At 58.1% G+C, this 596-nt stretch overlaps 1 protein-coding gene across 1 annotated transcript in view; it reads right to left on the bottom strand.

The window, feature by feature from the left end:
* Positions 1–263, bottom strand: part of FDPS (farnesyl diphosphate synthase) — a 48095-nt gene extending 47832 nt beyond the window's left edge. Inside the window, exon 1 of the mRNA XM_015422068.1 lies at positions 15–263. Within this exon, the coding sequence (XP_015277554.1) occupies positions 15–263 (249 nt within the window). The remainder of the gene's footprint in view (positions 1–14) is intronic.
* Positions 264–596: the final 333 nt, after the last annotated feature.

Here is a 596-nt window from a genome sequence, read left to right on the forward strand (position 1 = left end):
TTGATGTCAAAAACGGGGATGTTGCTCGGAGGAGTCGCCATTGTGCTGCAGCCACGTGGTTGGGTGGCCTCTGGAATGGCGATGGCGTCGGAAGCGTTGTGGAGGGCGCTGCTGCTCTCGGGGTCAGCAGGGTGCGGAGCGGAGCCGGGAACGGGGCGATGAGCGGTCGCCGGAGAGCTGGGGTGCGAAGCGGCGTGGTTCCCGGAGGTCTCGGCGTCGGTGCTCGGTGCAGCGCTCGTGTCGGCGTCCGGGTCTTTGTTCATGGGGTCGTGGATCCCACCTTCGTCGCCAGTGAAAAGTATGCAGACGGAGAGTGATTTCAGCTAAGCATACCTTTATTTAGTTCAGGACAAAGACAACTGACCGGCTCGCAGGCCGGTTTATATACGTTCCGAAAACCCGCCACCAAGCATACCTAAACACACCCCCTATTCCCGATAGGCTATTTACAGTAACCGGGAGACCAATGGGAAGCTAGCCTTTTTGATAGGGCCGGCTAGGATCCTCCGGATCCTTTGTCTTTCGACTGAAGCTAACATAGGAATTGTGCCTGGCCAGCCCGGGCAAGTCCGGGCATGTCAGGCTGAATACATTAC

Source organism: Gekko japonicus, unplaced genomic scaffold (assembly GCF_001447785.1).
Source record: "Gekko japonicus isolate JY-2015 unplaced genomic scaffold, Gekko_japonicus_V1.1 scaffold1009, whole genome shotgun sequence".
Classification (NCBI taxonomy): domain Eukaryota; kingdom Metazoa; phylum Chordata; class Lepidosauria; order Squamata; family Gekkonidae; genus Gekko; species Gekko japonicus.